Here is a 19,758-nt window from a genome sequence, read left to right as displayed (position 1 = left end):
GGACTGTGCTCTGTGAAAAGGGGTTAAATGCATGTGCGTAAAGTGTCGTCCCAGTTTAGCCTGTGTAGTCCTTACAGGCTAATTAGTGATCACACTTTAAGCTTTCATGATAGTTTTCGTTTAAAGAAAGTCTCTTCTGGGAAGTGTTGTCTCTAATTAGCCTGGGCAGACTGCACAGGCTAATCTGGGATGACACTTTATACACATGCATAAACCCCCATACCACAGAGCTCAATGGTAATGAAGACCAATAAACTGAGAGGAAGACCACATGAGGACCAGACATTCATTAAACTCTGCATGTAATTAAAGCAAAGCTAAATAGCCTGTCTAGCATAGGATCTTGTAACATAAACCTGTGTTTCATTTGGAGAACGCTTTGATTAACAATAATTATCATTAATAAACTGTTCACATTTTTGAGGTTTAACAGTAAGTGGTTATTGGCTAACATGAAACTAAATGACCTATGAAACAGTTGTGACATTGTGTAACAAGAGCACCGCATAGCGGGTGCCAACGCTCTGCTGCTGGTGCAGTTTTGAACAAGAGCACCGAATAACAGGCGCCAACGCTCGGCTGCAGGTGCTGTTTAGAATAAATGAAAGTTTGTCAGATTTTTTTTTTTAGGTCACTGTGACCTTCATCTTTGACCTAGTGACCCAAAAATGGGTGTGACGTGAAGAACTCATTAAGGTACATCTACATATGAAGTTTCAAAGTTGTAGGTGGAAGTACATTGATTTTAGAGCCTATACTAAAGTTTTATATTAGAGGTAACAGTGACCTTGACCTTTGACCTAGTGACCCAAAAATGGGAGTGACGTGTAGAACTCATCAAGGTGCATCTACAAATGAAGATTCAGAGATGTAAATGGAAGCATTTTGATTTTAGAGCCTATGTAAAAAGTTTTATATTAGAGGTAACAGTGACCTTTGACCTAGCCACCCAAAAATGGGTGTTGCGTGTCAACTCATCAAGGTGCATCTACATATGAAGTTTCAAAGTTGTAGGTGGAAGCACTTTGATTTCAGAGCAAATGTTCATCAAGGTGCATCTACATATGAAGTTTCAAAGTTGTAGGTGGAAGCACTTTGATTTCAGAGCAAATGTTAAGGTTTATGTTAAAGTTTTATATTAGAGGTTACAGTGACCTTGACCTTTGACCTAGTGACCCAAAAATGGGTGTGGCATGTAGAACTCATCAAGGTGCATCTACATATTAAGTTTCAAAATTGTAGGTGGAAGCACTTTGATTTTAAAGCCTATGTTAAAGTTTTATATTAGAGGTCACAGTGACCTTGACCTTTGACCTAGTGACCAAAAAATTGGTGTTGTGTGTAGAACTCATCAAGGTGCATCCACATATGAAGTTTCAAAGTTGTAGGTGGAAGCATCTTGAAATCAAAGCCAATGTTAAGGTTTATGTTAAAGTTTTATATGAGAGGTAACAGTGACCTTGACCTTTGACCTAGTGACCCAAAAATGGGTGAGGCGTGTAGAACTCATTAATACATATGAAGTTTCGAAGTTGTAGGTGGAAGCACTTTGATTTTAGAGCCAATGTTCAAAAGGTTAACAAAATATTAAGGTTTGGGACACGACATGACAAGCTGGCTATGACAATACCTCGTTTTTTCCCCGAAAACAGCCGAGCTAATAAATGAAAGCTTGTCAGAATTTTTTTTTTTAGAGGTCACAGTGACCTCGACATTTGACCAAGTGACTGAAAAATGGTTGTGGCATGTAGAACTCCTCAAGGTGCATCTACATATGAAGTTTTAAAGTTGCAGGTGGAAGCACTTTGATTTAAGAGCCCATGTTTAGGCCAAGATATGGTCTTAAAAGAAACTCAACAAAAGTAATTACAAAAGAACATTTAACTTTTATGCAATATATAATACATTGTACTAAGCACTAAGAAATGCATAATTAATGTATTGAAAAAGTAAGTTGCAAAGTCTATTTTTTATGTTCTTAAATATCACTGTTATAAAAAGAAATTATTCATAAATTAATTCCATGCCAGAGCTCTTTAACAGACCATACTGTCAAAGCAGTATCATATAAAATATATTTTTCTTTCATTGATACGATCAGAAGATTGCCAACAATATGAACCACGTGTAAATAGCAACACATCCATGAGAATGTAACTTAAGTACCAGAGCACTATTTCTTCTTTGTGTCAGTCTTTTCCTTTGCCTTTTCTTTCCCTGAATCTTTGCCATCTTTTTTCTCCTTTTCTTTCTCTTTCTTGTCTTTTTCTTTACTAGGGTCCTTTCCTTCATTTTTCTCCACATCTCGATTCTGAATCTTATTACTAATGAGATTGTGAAGTGCAATCACTGACCGAATCAGCGATGCCAGATACACCACCAGCATTTGATCGTTCGTTTTCACATACATGGCTTTGACAAATTCCAACAAGTTCACGTCTGGAAGTAGATTAAAGACGTCTTGCAACTGGTAGACAATCTGGTGGTTGATGGGTAACTGTCCAGAGACCACTTTCTGCAGGTAGCTGTTGATGTCCTCGGCCTGGGCATGCAGCCCCTTCAGCCCCATCAGTTGACTGGTGATTCGCTGGGAGAGGGAGCCTACTGTAGTGTCCTTGATATCCCTGCACAGGAATATGGAAACAGGTCATTGTCAAACTAATATATATGAACATTGGGGATTGAATTGGGGTTTTAGGACCAGGATGATGCTTTTCTTAACCAGGTTTTCCGAAGGAAAAAACTGGTTATTAGATTGGCGGATGTCGGCGGGCGGAAAGGCCGGCTGGTGGGCTGGCGGAACATGCTTGTCCGGGCCATAACTTTGTCGTTCATTGTGAGATTTTAAAATCATTGGGCACATTTGTTCACCATAATTAGACAGTGTGTCGCGAAAGAATTACGTAGATATCTTCAAGGTCAAGGTCACCACGACTAAAAATAAATTTATTTTGAAACAAGGGGGTAACTATGAACAATCAGTTCATTTTGAGTTGTCTCTCTTTATCAGACTTTTTTTCAAATTGAAAACGTGGTTTTGTGACCATTTTGTTCCTTGTTTTGGTTTTCTCACCTATAAACCCATTATACAGGAAAACATGGGTTTCTTGGTGTCTTTGACAATTACATTTGTATCGATGTGTTCAAAGTGAGTGAGTAATGACTTTTAGGAAAGTGCTTCAAAGCTATTGATCATTGGTAATAACAAAATAATCTAACATGATTAATGTATACATGTGATGAAGGTTTAGAGCAGAAGTAGGATATATACAGTATACAATACTAGAAAACCTAAGCAGACATTGCCATTGCCAGAGGTCTAGATTGCTGAACGATGATTGATAGGTGAATGACAAGTCACAAAAAGAAACAAGGGCTGTTTGTAAAACATGCATGCCCCCCATATGGGCTCTAAGTTGTAGTGACAGCCATTTTGTAAATATTTTTTTTGTCACTGTGACCTTGACCTTTGACCTAGTGACCTGAAAATCAATAGGGGTCATCTGCGAGTCATGATCAATGTACCTATGAAGTTTCATGATCCTATCCATAAGCTTTCCTGAGTTATCATAAGAAAACCATTTTACTATTTCGGGTCACTGTGACCTTGACCTTTGACCTAGTGACCTGAAAATCAATAGGGGTCTTCTGCCAGTCATGATCAATGTACCTATCAAGTTTAATGATCCTTGGCATAAGCGTTCTTGAGTTATCATCCGGAAACCATTTTACTATTTCGGGTCACCGTGACCTTGACCTTTGACCTAGTGACCTGAAAATCAATAGGGGTCATCTGCTAGTCATGATCAATTTACCTATCAAGTTTCATGATCCTAGGCATAAGGGTTCTTGAATTATCATCCGGAAACCATTTTACTATTTCGGGTCACCGTGACCTTGACCTTTGACCTAGTGACCTGAAAATCAATAGGGGTCATCTGCTAGTCATAATCAATCTACCTATGAAGTTTCATGATCCTAGGCATAAGCGTTCTTGAATTATCATCCGGAAACCATTTTACTATTTCGGGTCACAGTGACCTTGGCCTTTGACCTAGTGACCTCAAAATCAATAGGGGTCATCTGTGAGTCATGATCAATGTACCTATGAAGTTTCATGATCCTAGGCCTAAGCGTTCTTGAGTTATCGTCTGACAACCACCTGGTGGACGGACAGACCGACCGACAGACCGACATGAGAAAAGCAATATACCCCCTCTTCTTCGAAGGGGGGCATAAAAAATAGCTGTCATGATCAGGACTCTATTTAGCTACACAACACATGACAATGGGCAATTAAAAATCTCCCCATACGAGTGCATTACAACCTGAAGATATTGCATTGGAGCCTCGCTCTGTGAAAACAAGGTTTAATTCATATGCATAAACAGACAACATTTTCTGCTTTCATGAATTTTTTTGTTTAAAGGAAGACTTTTCTTAAGGAAAATCCAGTCAAGGCTGAAATTGTCGTCCCTGATTAGCCTGTTTGGACTGCACAGTCTAATCTTGGACAACACTTTACCCACATGCATTTCGTCCCATTGTGATAAAGCGAGGCTCATGTGTATTTGCTGTGATTCTACCTGAGCAGATGCTCCACGCCCACCTCCTCTGCCTCCTCGGCCCCTATCTCACTGGGCACATGGTCAAACGTCTTGGTGGTTGGGGTACCATCCTGCAGGCAGAGAGTATGTACATGGGATAATAACATGAGACATTGAACCTTTAACCAATCAAGATACACACTTTTGAGATCTTTGTGGTTCTTTAGACAATCATATTAATTAAGGCCTTTCTTACTAAATTCAAATGTTTAAGGCTTCATTTCCAATCCTAAGATACTGATGAGCAGCAAACAGCACAAATCCTGAACAGACTGTGAGTAACTTACATTGCATATAGCAGTTTCACATGGCTTCTGAGTAGGTAAGGGTGAACATATTTCCAGTATGTAAGACACAACTTGTTATATATGCAGTGCTCCAGCTAGGATTTAAAAAGGGCAGGGGGGCTTTTTTGTCAAAAGGGCACTTTTGAGCACGCAGGCTTTTCTGGAATGCTCCCTGTTGCATGTTTATTTATATGTTATTAATAATTATTGTTAGAATATATTATTCCCGTTAATATGAAACCATTTAAATATAATAAATATAATGTTTTTACCTAAAAACTTATCTTTTTAGTATTGCATTTTACAAAAACATTAATACTTGCTTGCTAGAAAGGGAAAATACACTGAGTGTGATAATTTACATGCAAATTAACTATGGAGGTATTGACTGTCAGCTTTTGTTCAAAGAATAAATAATCACAGAGTTCAGTGTGCCGGTCCTGACAAGCAAATTTTGCACAGGACCAACAAGTGTTTTAAGAAGACAGTCTGACTGACCACCAAAAAAGTCAGATCACAAAATTTAATTTGTAGAAAAATTGTTTTCAGTTGATGTAAATTTAAACTATTTCTGTCATTTCAAATACAGTCAAATAACCATACCAGATTTGGGAGCATAAATAATGAAAATAACGCTTTGGATCACATTTAAATAAAATATTTATAGTAAAAACAAGAGCTGTGTTCATGAAACACAATGCCCCCTACTGCGCCGCTTTGAAGCCATATATTTGACCTTTGACCCTGAAGGCTGACCTTGACCTTTAACCACTCAAAATGTGCAGCTCCATTAAATACACATGCGTGCCAAATATCGAGTTGCTATCTTCAATATTGCAAAATTTGACCTTGTCCTTGAAGGATGACCTTGACCTTTCAGCACTGAAAATGTGCAGCTCAATGATATACGCATGCATGGCAAATATCGAGATGCTATCTTCAATATTGCAATATTTGACCTTGACCTTGAAGGATGACCTTGACCTTTCACCACTCAAAATGTGCAGGTCCAAGAGATACACATGTATGCCAAATATCAAGTTGCTATCTTCAATATTGAACAATTTTGACCTTTGACCTTGAAGGACGACCTTGACTTTGACATTTCACCACATAAAATGTGCAGCTCCACCAGATACATGTACGCATGCATGCCACATATCGAGTTGCTATCTTCAATTTTGCAAAATTTGACCTTTGACCTTGACCTTGAAGGATGACCTTGACCCTTCACCACTCAAAATGTGCAGCTCCATGAGATATGCATGAATGCAAAATATTGAGTTGCTATTTTCAATTTTGCATATTTGACCTTTGACCTTGAAGGATGACCTTGACCTTTCACCACTCAAAATGTGCAGCTCCATGAGATACACATGCATGCCAAATATCAAATCTTCAATATTGCAAAAGTTATGGGCAATGTTAAAGTTTTCAGACTGCCTTACGAACAGAGAGACGGACCGACTGACGGACAGTTCAAAAACTATATGCCACCCTTTGAGGGCATAAAAAAGTTATGGCGAATGCTAGTTTTCGGACGGACAGACGGATGCCATATATTTGACCTTTGACCTTGAAGGATGACCTTGACCTTTCAAAATGTGCAGCTACATGAGATACACATGCATGCCAAATATCAAGTTGCTATCTTCAATATTGAAAAAGTTATGACCAATGTTAAAGTTTTTGGACGGACGGACAGACGTCATATATTGACATATGACTTTGATGGATGACCTTGACATTCACCTTTCACCACTCAAAATGTGCAGCTCCATGAGATACAAATGCATGCCAAATATCAAGTTTCTATCTTCAATATTGAAAAAGTTATGACCAATGTTAAAGTTTTCGGAAGGACGGACAGACGCCTTATATTTGACATTTGACCTTGAAGGATGACCTTGACCTTCAACCTTCACCACTCAAAATGTGCAGCTCCATGAGATACACATGCATGCCAAATATCAAGTTGCTATCTTCAATATTGAAAAAGTTATGGCCAATGTTAAAGTTTTCGGACAGACGCCATATATTAGGCATTTGACCTTGAAGGATGACCTTGACCTTTTACCACTCAAAATGTGCAGCTCCATGAGAAACGTGCATGCCAAATATCAAGTTGCTATCTTCAATATTGAAAAAGTTATGACCATTAAAGTTTTACGGACGGACAGACTGACATACTGATGGACAGTTCAACTGCTATATGCCACCCTACCGGGGGCATAATAAACAACAAATAATCTTTTATCCCATTTTCAACGCGACATTGACTGCATAACACATTATGGAATATACTAGCCTGTATTCAACCTTGTGGGATATACCTGTCACGTGCACAGACTACTTTTTACTTTACCACTGATTGATTTTTCATAAGAAATAAAGTCGAGAAAACTTTAGCTTAAAAATTATGAGACCTTCAACCTTTAAGTCATATGACATAATTTTTCGCCATCCCTATAATGAATCAGCTGATTGATGGCGTCATAAAATGACATACTCATTGCGTCATTTTCCCCTAAAAAAATTTGACGATTTATTATAAACGCGACTTATTTCACATGTACTGTATATTGACATATTTGAATTCATCACATTTTCCTTATTTCGTGTAGAGTTTAATGTGCATTGTTTATAATCCATGCATATACTTTTGACATTTAAAAATGAACAACAAGCCATACAAATATCGCACAATTCATGAACTGCAATATTTGCTTTCCGATTTAATTCACGTTAGGCTTAGAGCTCTAGCTGTGTAAAGTATAAGATGGTAAAAATAGCACCACACTGGCATTCGGAACGTCCCATTTTGTACATGGGTATTATCCACTCATGTATCTGTTGTGTAATGGAATGTTTTCCATTCTTTGTGTATTTATATATTAAATTATTTTCTTGTACAATAAGGGCATTTATCATAGACAAATAAAACATTGTGCAAGTTTAAACATAATTATGTTTGTATGCAGAAATCTGCAAATGCAACCGAGTTTACCAACGGCTATTATTTAATAAACTGCTCCAGTTCATTTTAACAGCAATAATTTACATAGAGTACATGAAGTAGCGTGTGACGAAGAAGAAAGTTTATTTAGTTCGTAAACTCATTTGAATATAGTGATAGGAGAGCATAAGGGTCTTCATTTAACTATGCTAAAATAATTATTAAAGACCCTAGATGCAAAATTGTCAATTATTGAGTTAAATGGATTATTAGATGGATTCTAAAGGATAATTAAAGGTAAGATACTAGTTCGAACGTGTTTTGGTTTTTGTTTGTACTTTTGTCGTGCCCTGTTCTCGGGGAAATGATTTTAACATGGGCGCCATTGATGCATCGGATCACACATGGCATACCCATAACATTATATAAAAACACGTTCTGTGCGTCCTTAAATTCGTTGTCCGAAGTCAGAAAACATTTTGCCCTGTATATTTAGTCAAATAAAGTGTCAGTCGCTGCAATTGTCTGTTTACTCGTTGAAATTGTCAAGGTCTTCAATGTATGTTGACATCGACATCATTTTGTTAGGAGCAATCGCCGCAATATTGGATTTTGATCATTTTCTTTTGAAAATAAAATGAATTATAGTATAGTAAAATCTTCGTTTTCCGGGTCGTAATGTGTTACAATTGGCATACTGCGTAAAATTAAATGGAGGCATATGGTGATATTTTTACTTGTTTTACAGTTTGTGTATGAATTTTTTAAAGACTATTTTGCGTATATTTATATCACTACGCATGGTTACATTCGATTCGATTTTAAGTGCTTTTAAGACTGAATTAAAATTATTGTTAAGGTTATTAGATCTATTTATGTTAAATGTCACGTTGAAAAAAATCAAATGGGATAAATAGAATTCTAGGATTAGCGTTGAATACAGAGAAGTTTATGTTGCTCGGCTCGAACACCGAAAGCGCTCGCCAAGGCTCACGCTCCCGGCGTTCTAAGCCTCGCAACATAAACTTCTCTGTATTCAACGCTAACCTAGTATTCTCTATAACTCAGCTGAACAAAAAGAGTTTTTTTCAGATTTTCTTTGATCGGTTAGTAGACAGATGTTGAATGGACCGTTTAAGTTTGAGACATAATACCTGCATTTAAATTTAGTTTTTCTTTAACCGATCATATACCAGGAATGTCACAATACGTTTCCGCAAGATGCCTCCACTTCAAAGACATTCAGTGACTGAATTCTGGTGATTACAGGTGAATTTGTTTTCAAATTTGTATTGTTTAAAAAGTAAATTTTGAAAAGGGAAACAAAAATAAGCTGCAATACTTCCAGAAAGAGACAGCAAAAAACTTATGAAATGTCCGTAATTAAAGTAAAAAAAAAGTTACCCTACACCTTTTGGGATCCTAGATCTTTCCCTAAGTTGTTGAACGTGTAGGTTATGAAGTAATATTTTTTTAATGCAATAATAATTTTAATCGTATAATAAGAAGGCAACATTAATATATATATTCAAACATAACAATAAAACATCTAACAGGTACTCTCTTTTGCTGTGTTTTTCTGTTATAGTTTAGTCGAACTGACAGAAACTGATTGAGACTAAAAAATATTTTCAGTTAGTCAGTCACAATTACTGACATACTTTTTAAGATTTTGTGAACACAGTAATCATATTTTTTACCGTCATGGATTTATTAATCTATTCAGTTTATAATACATTCATAAAAAGTAACTTTTTTCTACAAAATGTATTTGAAATAAATGTTTATGGATTCTTGTTTGAATCATACTTTGTTCTAAGTTAGAGCAAAATTTCAAACAACACTCTGATGAAGAAAAATAATTAAATCAGTTAATAGAAAGAACCTGACCAAGTAGGCCACAACAATTTACAAATAATAGCTATTTTATATGACCACTCCAGTGTCAGTGCGTTGTAGGAAACAAAGACAACTAGAATGATAAATATTCATTACATACTTTCAAGTTTGTCTGGAAAGTATATACAAGGGACAAAATTGTCACAAAACCAGGTTTTCATTGTGACAAAAAATCTGATAAAGGGAGAAAACTCAAACTGAACTTTTGAAATGACGAAAAAAATTAACCCCCTTTGTAAGGTTGTTTTTAAAAAAAATATATTTTTAGTCGTGGCGACCTTGACATTGGAGATATTGACGTGATTCTTTCGTGCGACACACCGTCCCATGATAGTGAACAAATGTGCCAAATGATTTTAAAATCTGACAATGAATAACATAGTTATGGCCAGGACAAGCTCATTTATGGCCATTTTTTACCTTTGAACTCAAAGTGTGACCTTGACCTTGGAGATATCGACGTAATTATTTCGCGCGACACACCGTCCAATGATGGTGAACAAATGTGCCAAATGATTTTAAAATCTGACAATGAACGACATAGTTATGGCCCGGACAAGCTTGTTCCGCCCGCCCGCCAGCCAGCCCGCCAGCCTGCCCGCATTCGCCAATCTAATAACCAGTTTTTTCCTTCGGAAAACCTGGTTAAAAATCTGCCAGACATAAGGTCCAAAACCTAAAGTGTCTGTCAGAAACTTGATTACTTTAAAACTGATTTTTTTTAACAACATAACAATTAATACCTATATAACAGTTTTCAACTCTAGATGACTTTTAACAAACAACTTTCCCATCTGACTAATTGGTGTTCTTTGGGCTTTCGTCAAAGTTCAGAGTTTCTTTAAATTTATCACGAAAACTTTTAGTACCGGTATGTGTTCTGATAAGTAACTGGAAAGTGCTGGTCCTGACGGAAAAACGTTTGACATGTCCGAATGACAGGGGGTTTCCAGAAGTGTGGACCTTGTGACACCTTACCAGTAACCTGTTTGGCATTGAGCAGCTACTTACATCATGCACCTCCTCCACCATGATGTAGGCCTCAGTGGGCAGACCGAGGTCCTTGGGCTTGGCATCAATCACTACCAGTACCTGCACATACACAGGGGTACACAGGTTGAACTATATCAATCACTACCAGTACCTGCACATACACAGTGGTACACAGGTTTAACTATATCAATCACTACCAGCACCTGCACATACACAGGGGTACACAGGTTGAACTATATCAATCACTACCAGTACCTGCACATACACAGGGGTACACAGGTTTAACTATATCAATCACTACCAGCACCTGCACATACACAGGGGTACACAGGTTTAACTATATCAATCACTACCAGCACCTGCACATACACAGGGGTACACAGGTTGAACTACATAGCTGAATGGCACATAACTGTTAAAACAATAAACTAACTTATTTTTGTCATGAAACGAAAAACAGTATTTAAATTACTGGAATACAATGTTAACTTATCAATTTAAAATGGCTATCATATTATGGTTAGTATTTCATATTTTTTAAATTAATAATAGATGTACAAGGAAAATGAGGAGCCAATCCACACAAATATACTAGTACATTTTGTAGTTAAAGTAAAAATAAACTTTGTAAAAAGATCTAATAAATAGAGATGTGTTTGTCAGAAACACAATGCCCCCTACTGTGCCGCTTTAAAGCCATAATGATATATTTGACCTGGAAGGATGACTTTGACCTTTTACCACTCAAAATGTGCAGCTCCAGTTCAACTGCTATATGCCACCCTACCGGGGGCATAAAAATATGGAACATCATTTCAGGCAGTTGAAAATCTTAAATATGAAATTCGTTTGCACGAATTATTAATTCAGATGTACACAATTCTGTATTACAACTAGAGCTTTCTCACGGACGTGAAGAATACCCCCACATGCCGCATTGACACAGAATATTTTGCATGTTGTCTTAAAAAAAAAAGCCGACACCATGCTCAATGTTTAAAACGCACTTAGTGACCCCGTGACCTAGTTTTTGATCCGGCATGGCCCATGTTCGAACTTGAACTACACATCATCTAGATACATCTTCTGACCAAGTGTGGTGAAGATCGGATAAAAACTACTTGAATAAGAGAGCGGACACCATGCTGAATGTGTAAAACGTACTAAGTGACCCCGTGACCTAGTTTTTGATCTGGCATGGCCCATGTTCAAACTTGGCACAAAAATCATCTAGATACAACTTCTGACCAAGTTTGGTGAAGCTGAGATGAAAACTTCTTGAATGAGAGAGCAGACACCATGCTCAATGTTTAAAACGCACTAAGTGACCCTGTGGCCTAGTTTTTGACCTGGCATGACCAATAATCAAACCTGACCTAGACAACATCATCTAGATACAACATCTGACCAAGTTTGGTGAAGAACAGATGAAAACTACTTGAATGAGAGAGCGGTCACTTAATACGGACCTAAAGACAGACCGACCGACCAACAGACAAGCTTACTCCTATATACCCCCTAAACTTTGTTTGTGGGGGTATAATTATTGTACACATTTCTATTGATATGCCTCTTAAGTTCTTAAAGTATGTTGTATGTAAAAGTAAGTAACATGCAGAAGAACAGATATTGCAAGCCATTTTTACTTCTTTCTTTTTAACAACATTCTAATACATGTGTATTATAGGCTCATTTCTCAATAGAATTTTGGAAAATCTCTAAACCTTTATCCCGTCTGTTTTGTCAAAGTACAAGTCCCCAAAATGAAAGGATAGTTTTTTCACCAAGCCAAGAAATAAGTCTCTCTCGCATAGTCATCCAATAACTTACAGAGTTAGGGCAGTATCGTCGCATCAGCTCATTGACTGTCACATCATTCTGGCAGAGTTTAGGTCCAGTGTGATACCAGCCAACAATCTTCTCACGCGCTTTAAGATACACATTTATAATAAGATATTCAATCAAACTGTTTGTATTATAATTCCATTAATCATATTAAATTTGCAAACTTACTATTTAGACAATGTCATATAAATATTGATATTAATTTAATGAAAAAATCTTATATTTTTTATTAATGGCTAAAAAAACTCACAACTACTTCTTACCATTGACTTTTTTGAACATGCCATACATGTGCTCCAAATAGTCATGGTCCAGAAACCAGACAGATTTGTCATGTGCATCTTCATCGAATGGAACTGAAGCAAGAATAAACATTTTGTCAACTTATTCAAATGATTTCACAGTCTGTGATCAACGAAAACATGATGCAGGGCAACAGATAAGGTTCGTGTTATCGTTTTTACGATTTGTATTTGACAGAAAACGAATTGAAATTCCGTTTTCTGCCGTACCGCTTTTAATTATAATTAGTGTATTGTAACCTTTAGTGCGGCCGTAATATTTTCAGTAAGTTCCTATAGGCCGGCTTCAATATAAAAAGTTACTTCAGCCGAAATAAATTCGGGAAAAGGTTCTCTGTTAAAGACCCAAACCGTCGGGAAAAGACATTGTGAAGAGTATACTATCATATTTAATAGCGCAGGTGGTGACAGATTCTGAAATATTCGGCTTAAAACACCGCTGCAATTCTGTGTCTCAAAACTAAAAACATTGTGATCTCCACTGGCTTGTCATTGATGGAGAGGATTTCACAATGTGAGTTTGATCTGAGACTGAAAGGCAGGAGTGTTGAAACTAGTTGAAACAAAGTGACTCATCATCATCCATTTGTCAATATACAATTAGTACCAATATTTACAAACAACCATTGTCACTGTGAATTTATAATGACTTAATTGCAATAAGAATGCTGAGAATTATCAATATCCAAAAATGACGTGCTAATCTGATCCAGAAACAAGAGCTGTAAGAGGACAGCGCGCTCGACTATTTGAGTGCTTGACAGTATAACGTAAGCCATCACGGGGAAATTGTTCATATTCAATAATTTATTAGACGATCTTTCAACAATTAAAAAAAAAAAAAAAAAAAATTTTTGGAGGGGGGGGGGGGGGGGGGTAGGGGGGTATAATGTCAGCGTTTTTTTTCCTTCTTTAACTGGTACCGGGTAACGGTACCTTTCCCAAAGCCTACCGGAGGCTTCCCAATTTTATCACCGGACCTTTCCCAATCTCGATATCTACCGTTCCGAACGATTTTAGGTGCCGTTCCCAATAGCCAGTGCCTTTTATTTTCGCTGGAAATATCTTTTGATATTGTCGAGCCTTTCATTTTCGGTCATTTATTTTCTCCGGACATTGTTGCGTAGAAAGTAAACAAAACTTTTCAAATGGGGCGCAACTCTAACCGCTGTGTAAAATGTGAATGGATTACATAACCGCGAGGAGTGATCGATATTTCCCGTGAAAGAATTCCATCGCTAAGACCAGTCTTCCTTACATCAATAAACTTTCTCAACACTAATTTTTCGTTGGCATTAAAAAAAAACGTAACCGTATTGAGTTAAATGCGCATATTACTTCTATGTATAGTTTTTTAAGTGTCAAATCCGGACAGTAACTATTCGGATACGGATATAAACAAATAAAAGTTTAACATAAAATTAAAAATAATGAGACATGGGTGTAAAATCCTATAGTTATTTACAACATATACATAAGCATTTAATGGCAGATGATCTTAATATCTTATTTGATGATTTGAAAAAAAATCAAAACAAAAGACTTACCTTTGAAAATTATTGTTAAAGCATTCCACTCTAAAAACTCATTTTGGTTACGTGTGACTATTCTCACTGTCTATTGTTAAAAGATGTCAAACCAGTACAAGATCCATTGTTGTTGTTTTTGTTTAGTTTTTAAGTTTTTAATTTAACTCACATGAAACATTGCAGGGCTTTTAAGACTTTTAAGGGCTAAAACAAAATTATTAATATTATTTTTTATGCAACCTCAGTGCTAATGCCTATCAAAGGAAGATATTTTTTTCCAATTGACGGGCACATTCTAACTGAAGTGGCAATAACACAATTTTCACATGACATGATACGATAGTCAAAATATCATAACCGTACTGTAGTTTTTCTGTCAAAACCTAGAGTTTAAAATGCTTTGTGATGCAGAATATAGCCCCTAATGATAGATTACATGCATTTTAAAGGTTCCCAATTCATCAATTTTGCGACTCGAATTTTTCCCAATTCATTGATTTCGCGACTCGTTTTTTCCCCAATTTGAAGATTTCACGACTCGAAAAATTCCCAATTGTAGGGGTACAGGTACCTTTCCCCTTTGGGGAAAAAAACGCTGAATGTGGGGGGTGGTAATTTATTAGATGATGTTTAAAAAAAAATGAGAAGGGGGATGGGGGGTAGGGGGTGTGTGAGGTGGGGTAATTTATTAGATGTTTAAAAAAAAAAAATTTGGAGGGGGTGTGGGGGGTAGGGTGGGGGTGAGAGGGGGTATAATGTGGGTGTGGGTGTGTGTAATTAATTAGATTATGTTTAAAAAAAAAATTGTTTGGGGGGGTGAAGTTAGGGGGGGGGGGAAAGGGATTCTGGTAGGAGCGTGGGGTATTGTTTGGGTGGAATCCATTCAGGTACGTGTTGCTTTGTCAAAGTAATAATAAAATGTGATCATAATTAAAAAAGTTATGGCAATTTAAGCAAAATGTTCAATTATCAAAGTGTAAAAGGGGCCATAATTATGTCAAAATGCTTGATACAGTGGTCTGCTCTTGTTTATAGGTTTGGGTCATGTTGCTAAACAAGTATGCAACATATAAAAGCAATACATGTATGTCAAAGGATATAGGAAATATTTGGGGTAGTACGCAAACTTTAACATAGATTTGTCAATAATATGCATATTCTAAGTATAAAAGGGGCAATAATTATGCCAAAATGCTTGATAGAGTTGTCTGCTCTTGTTTATAGGTTGGGGTGATGTTGGTAAACAAGTATGCAAAATATAAAAGCAATATGTCAAGGGACACTGAAAGTAAATGGGGTAGTACGAAAACTTTAACATTTGCTGCATATTCTAAGTGGAAAAGGGGCCATTATTATGACAAAATGCTTGATAGAGTTGTCTGCTCTTGCTTATAGGTTGGGGTCATGTTGGTAAACAAGTATGCAAAATATGAAAGCACTATGTCAAGGGAGAAAGAAATTATTTGGGGTAGTACGAAAACTTTAACATTTGCACGCAGACGATAACGCTCACGCCGATGTGAGTAGGATAGCTCCACTATATATATTTTATATATAATAGTCGAGCTAATATATGTATGTTTTGATCAAATTATAAAAAAACTAATTGACAAATAGTTTTGAGGGAAAAAATTAATTGTTACAAAAAGCTTGCAGTGAAAACTAATTGACCTAAAATCTTATCTGTTGCCCTGATGATGAGTGCATAATAACAGGAAACAAGCATAAAAAGGGGCACATTTCCTGTTATTTAAAAAAGGCCATAAAACGGAACCGTTCCCAACGCAAATGGACATGATCCCCAAAGTGTTGTTTTCCCTATCGCCAATTATAACTTTTTCCATATAAGAAGAAAAAAGTATAAACAATTCATAGAGAGTTTATTTTCATTTTAAATCAGGCGTTTGTTGATAGAGATTTGAAGTACTGATGTGTTGTGTATACGGAGACATTATACGGCCCTCTAATCACCACAACTTTTTTCAAACATGGCTCCATCCTCATGGTTCCCAGCTTTTGTATGAACAAAATTTCCTGATTATTCCGATTTTTCCCTGATGAAAAATAAAAATTCCAGGATTATAATTTCAACCTATTTCTTGTTTTAGACACCCTCAATAAATAGCAGTTGCAGACATAACTAAGCTACATGTATACTACAAAGCCACCATAGCCATGCAGAGGAATTGATTTGCTGTTTCAATAAAATGGACTTTTCGACACAAGTCGGGAAAGTCTGACCAAACAAAATTCCCTGATTTTTCCCTGATTTCAGGAACTTTTGCCAAAGTCCCTGACTTTCCCTGACTGATTTCCAGGTTGGCTGGGAACCCTCATCCTATAAGATGAGGAAATAAAGTTACAAATTAGAAATTCGTCTAGACCTGAAAGGATTTTACTTAAGAACGCAGTGTCAACCATTTTAAACTGGTGGTTAAAATGTTCTAAACCAGGGTCTTTACTGCAATTGGAGTTTGTTCGGCGTTGTCAAACTGCTTAGCACCGGAGAGCCTACTGAGTTAAAATGGCCCGCAAATTAAAATATAGTATACTGGATCAGCAAGCAATTTCGGCGTTAATTATTTTACATGGGATCCTGGAGATATATCATACATTATATCGCGTTATTGGGAATCCAAGCCAATTTCTGTATGCAACATACCTGTGATAGGAAGAATGTACTGAGAGGTTACGATTGCATAAGTGTCACATATTACTCAAGAGCATAATAGTAGTATTTTAACAATTTTTAAATATTCACAATTCTTCTCAAGTTATTCCTATGTAATTAATATTTCTACTACAAATTATTGATTCAAATATGGAAAAATTATTTTTGTGCAATAAACCACTTAAAAAAAATACACATTAACTTATCCAGTGTTTTTTTCAGTTTTGGGGGAAGGGGGTCGGGTCTCCCGAGGGGGAAAAATTTGCGCGTAAAAGGGGAAAAAGGGGAAACTTAAATGCTTAGCAAGTAACAGTACAAAATCAAGTTTTAACACTATAATTCACCATACATAGAGAGAAAAAAATTATTCCAAAATATATACGGCAAAACAACATTTTTTTATCCAATATACACATTGTAACGTAGCAATCTTGTATGCTATTGTGTGTAAATGCTCTTGCAACAATTGGCCTTTGATAATACTATAGCATATAATACATTGTACACCGATCAAGTTTGTATGCCTATTCAATGTTGAAGTTTGTTCAGGCAATATATTTCTACCAAAATCGTCCTCATTCTGTCCCTAGTTGTGATTAAACCATTATTGAGGACATCTAAAATGCATGATATAAAAAGAATTCTGTGTTTCAACTACCATTAAAGTTAAAATAGAATTTTTGTAGCTTTTGCTGTTGTGCGACATGGTGGAATAGGTACGGTTGACGGTAGATGTAGTAAAGCGAAAGTCGTAATAGTAGACTACATACTGTTTGCGGTAAAGGAGTAAAGGCTGAAAGAAAGTAAACACGCGGATGCGGCAGTTCAGGAAAATTATAGTAAATAAATTCCTAACGAAAGACGTATTTAAATGAGGTATTGATTAAAATTGAATAACACTTCCGAGAGGGGAATTTTTCTAATATTTGGGGGAAAAATATATACTCTAGAGATGGGGGATTAGCGCCGAATAACGCCGAATATTTCATAAAAAAAAAACACTGTTATCATTAATGCCATTTGCTGTTTTCTGTATAGATTCAATACAAATTTGTAGTAGAAATAAAATCAATTACAACTTATAGATCTTCTCTTTTAGATCCACCCTGAATCCAATGTAACATACAATAAATTCTCACACCTTTCAGAGCTTTGAGTGCAGTGGTCCTTTGGTTATTAATGCTTGAATGGTAATTAATGGCTTCGGTACTATTTAAAACACACAAGGAACTCTTATGTATACTACAATCTATTCCGGTATTTTCCACCCAGGGCAAATTGAAGTATACAAAAAAGTACGCAGTGTAATTTTGAGTAGTACCTGGGCCTACTATGAGTATGACCAATTGAGTTATTAACTGTGAGCAGTAGACAGATCCAAAGCCCGACAGAGGAAACTGAGCAGCTAGTAAACCATAGGAAAAAGGATAAGACCGCTGAGAGTTGAATACTCAATGAAGGTGGCAAACATTCTTTTAGTAAGACATGTAAAAGTAAAACACAGTTACCTGCGTAACTGTTGGACACATCTAAAACCCCTTGACGATTCGCACCCAACAAAACACCGACAGTTCTTTTTACGTTGCCAACTTTTCCCATACGATTAAAATGATCAACGACACTAAGCAATACCAGTGGGTGAACAACAACTTTAGATATTTTTGACGGGTCTGTTGGAGGCATTGTTTCTTGCTATTATTGTTTATTCTACCGGCACGATGACTTTTCAATTTTTATCCGAATGGCGTCAGTAACTTCCGCCGGGTCCGTAGATGTTTGTGTTGTAAAACTTGCAAAGTTTCTAAACACCGTTCATCTCATCCATGGGCGTTGAATTAGTGCAACCGACAGGGCGTAAGCTAATATTAAGCTATGATTACATGTGCTAACTTCTTTATTTTAAAACACTTATAAACAATACTAAAATTCTGAGTTAAAAAAATCTCTTTATTAGAAACAGGCATTTTAAGAAAAAGACATTTGGGAAAATCAGGAGAATTCACAATAAATTAATGGACATTACCAAATCTCGACCCCACCAGACTATCTTTTATGTAGGTTAAAAAGGAATAGACATTTTTAAATTGTCAAAATAAATGTATTTAAGTATTTATTTGTATCGACATTTGTAAAAACGCATATGATTTTATTTTGACAAAGATCCAGAAAAGTATCTGGTTGTTATACTTCATGAATTTAGTTTCAAGTCCAAATGAATCACCTCACACCTACATATGTTTATGTATCGTTTTGTAAACTACTTATACATTTATTAAGGACACTCATTGACGTACAAGCAAGTATATATTTGCCTAGTAACGACCAGTATTTACTTTAACTAATTCCTCAACATTTGTATTATATTGAAATTGTTTATGTAAGATATTCTAAATACTGTTTGTGCAGAGTCGTTCTTTAACGTTCAAATGAAGACAGAGACAATGCAGAATATAAGGAATGAATAGTATAAGAGGTAAGTTTTGAACAATGATAAGTTAATTTCTTCACACAAATCGAATGTCATGATTTATGAATTGATTATGAAGATCTATCATGTTTTGACCTAAGCAAAGTACAAATTACCACAAGTCATAAACCGGACACTGACTAACCTTTATGCATGAAAATTTCACACACCATTAATAAATACAATTCATTCTGTATCTCGA

General features: G+C 36.2%; 1 protein-coding gene across 1 annotated transcript; it reads right to left on the bottom strand.

Moving 5' to 3' along the window:
• Nucleotides 1-1,866: 1,866 nt before the first annotated feature.
• LOC127845567 (26S proteasome non-ATPase regulatory subunit 7-like) lies at nucleotides 1,867-18,877 on the bottom strand. The gene is made up of 6 exons (XM_052376589.1): nucleotides 18,598-18,877; nucleotides 12,851-12,943; nucleotides 12,573-12,670; nucleotides 10,761-10,841; nucleotides 4,587-4,678; nucleotides 1,867-2,624 (listed from the first exon to the last, which is right to left on the bottom strand). Exons 1-6 carry the CDS (start codon nucleotides 18,770-18,772, stop codon nucleotides 2,174-2,176), a joined length of 990 nt encoding a protein of 329 aa, XP_052232549.1. The 5' UTR covers nucleotides 18,773-18,877; the 3' UTR covers nucleotides 1,867-2,173.
• Nucleotides 18,878-19,758: the final 881 nt, after the last annotated feature.

The sequence above is a fragment of the Dreissena polymorpha genome, chromosome 9, assembly GCF_020536995.1.
Source record: "Dreissena polymorpha isolate Duluth1 chromosome 9, UMN_Dpol_1.0, whole genome shotgun sequence".
NCBI lineage: Eukaryota > Metazoa > Mollusca > Bivalvia > Myida > Dreissenidae > Dreissena > Dreissena polymorpha.
This window is presented reverse-complemented; position numbering and strand designations above follow the sequence as displayed.

Coding starts and splice junctions, on each gene's coding strand:
- LOC127845567 (XM_052376589.1), bottom strand. CDS start 18,772: ATGCCTCCAACAGACCCGTCAAAAATATCTAAAGTTGTTGTTCACCCA. Junction 12,671..12,850: donor CATGTTCAAAAAAGTCAATG/GTAAGAAGTAGT, acceptor TGTATCTTAAAG/CGCGTGAGAAGATTGTTGGC. Junction 10,842..12,572: donor GACGATACTGCCCTAACTCT/GTAAGTTATTGG, acceptor GTGTATGTGCAG/GTACTGGTAGTGATTGATGC.